Source organism: Trypanosoma cruzi, genomic scaffold (genome assembly GCF_000209065.1).
Source record: "Trypanosoma cruzi strain CL Brener 1047053517073 genomic scaffold, whole genome shotgun sequence".
Classification (NCBI taxonomy): Eukaryota; Euglenozoa; class Kinetoplastea; order Trypanosomatida; family Trypanosomatidae; genus Trypanosoma; species Trypanosoma cruzi.
In genome coordinates, this window is record NW_001849495.1 from 92,003 (window position 1) to 93,094 (window position 1,092).

The 1,092-nt window shown below is 57.0% G+C and overlaps 2 protein-coding genes across 2 annotated transcripts, besides 1 other annotated feature; both read left to right on the forward strand.

The window, feature by feature from the left end:
• Tc00.1047053447705.19 (trafficking protein particle complex subunit 3, putative) lies at positions 1 to 181 on the forward strand (the record flags this gene model as incomplete). The annotated part of the gene is made up of 1 exon (XM_797069.1): positions 1 to 181. A coding segment is annotated over one exon (181 nt), but the record flags the coding sequence as incomplete, so codon positions are not given.
• Positions 1 to 1,092: a sequence feature (areas not merged during assembly with more than two copies in the genome that could not be assigned to a particular haplotype).
• Tc00.1047053447705.9 (hypothetical protein, conserved) lies at positions 443 to 1,092 on the forward strand (the record flags this gene model as incomplete). The annotated part of the gene is made up of 1 exon (XM_797068.1): positions 443 to 1,092. A coding segment is annotated over one exon (650 nt), but the record flags the coding sequence as incomplete, so codon positions are not given.

Genomic DNA, 1,092 nt, shown 5'->3' on the forward strand with positions numbered 1-1,092 from the left:
CTTGCGGGAGCGGCTGTGGTATTCGAATGTAATCTGCGGAGTCGTTGTGGGGGCGCTCGGGATGGTTGGTTTTTTGGCGGAGGCGACGTTTGCGCGCGACATGTTGCGTGGGGACACAATTAACGAAATTTTGCTCTGCTTCAAGGGCAGAGAGAAGGAGACGTTTCAGATTGAGCGGTAGGGCAGCGTTGTGGTTTGGAAAGGCGGTACAGAGAGGGAGAAGGAGGGGAGAGGAGGTGTGTGGTGCCTTTTTTGCCTTTGCCGTTACCGCTGTGGGATGCGTCTTCTTTAACAGGTTTTTTTCTCCCTTTTTTTTCTTTTTTGTTGTTACTTCTGCTGCTGGTGGTGCTGGTTGGACCACACGGTGTTGTTTGGCGATGCGTCATGCATGCCGATCAGCGAGTTGTGGTGCGGGCGGGGGCCGCGGTAGGTGGTAGGGTGGATGGAGTACAGGCAAAAGTCGGCGCGGCTCCCAAAGTCAGCCGAAGAGAAGTCACGGTGGCGGCGTGTCATCGTCGTTCTCGAACACTGCCCCCTCGCCGTCGTGCGCACGGAGTACGGCTTCGAGCTGCTGTCCGAGAAGCACCGGCAGTATCACGCACGCAACAAGCAAGACCCTGCTGAGTGGCGACCAGACGTGGTGCATCAGGCTCTCCTGCACCTTATGGACTCCCCGCTGAACCGTGCCGGTCTCTTGCAAGTATTCCTGCGGACAAAAAAAGGCGTTGTCATTGCCGTCGATCCACGCCTGCGTGTGCCACGACATATTCGGTTGTTTGAAAAGATGATGGTGGCGTGTCTGTACAAGATGAAGGTGCGGGCGGCACATGGGCATATTTCGCTGCTGCGTGTGGTGAGGAACCCTGTCACAGACCACATACCGCCCAACTGCACGTTGTTTCGCGTGGAGCGGGACGGAGACAGTGTCCCTGATCTCTACGCCTTCTGCGCCACATGCGGTGTTGCCGACGGGGAACGCACAAAGAAGCGTAAAGTGGAGACATTTGCTGCAGGTGAGGCCGCGCCATCCCATTTTGCGCAGCACCACAGTGAGGCCGCCCAAGGCACGGAAGTTTTTATCCGTTGCGTTCA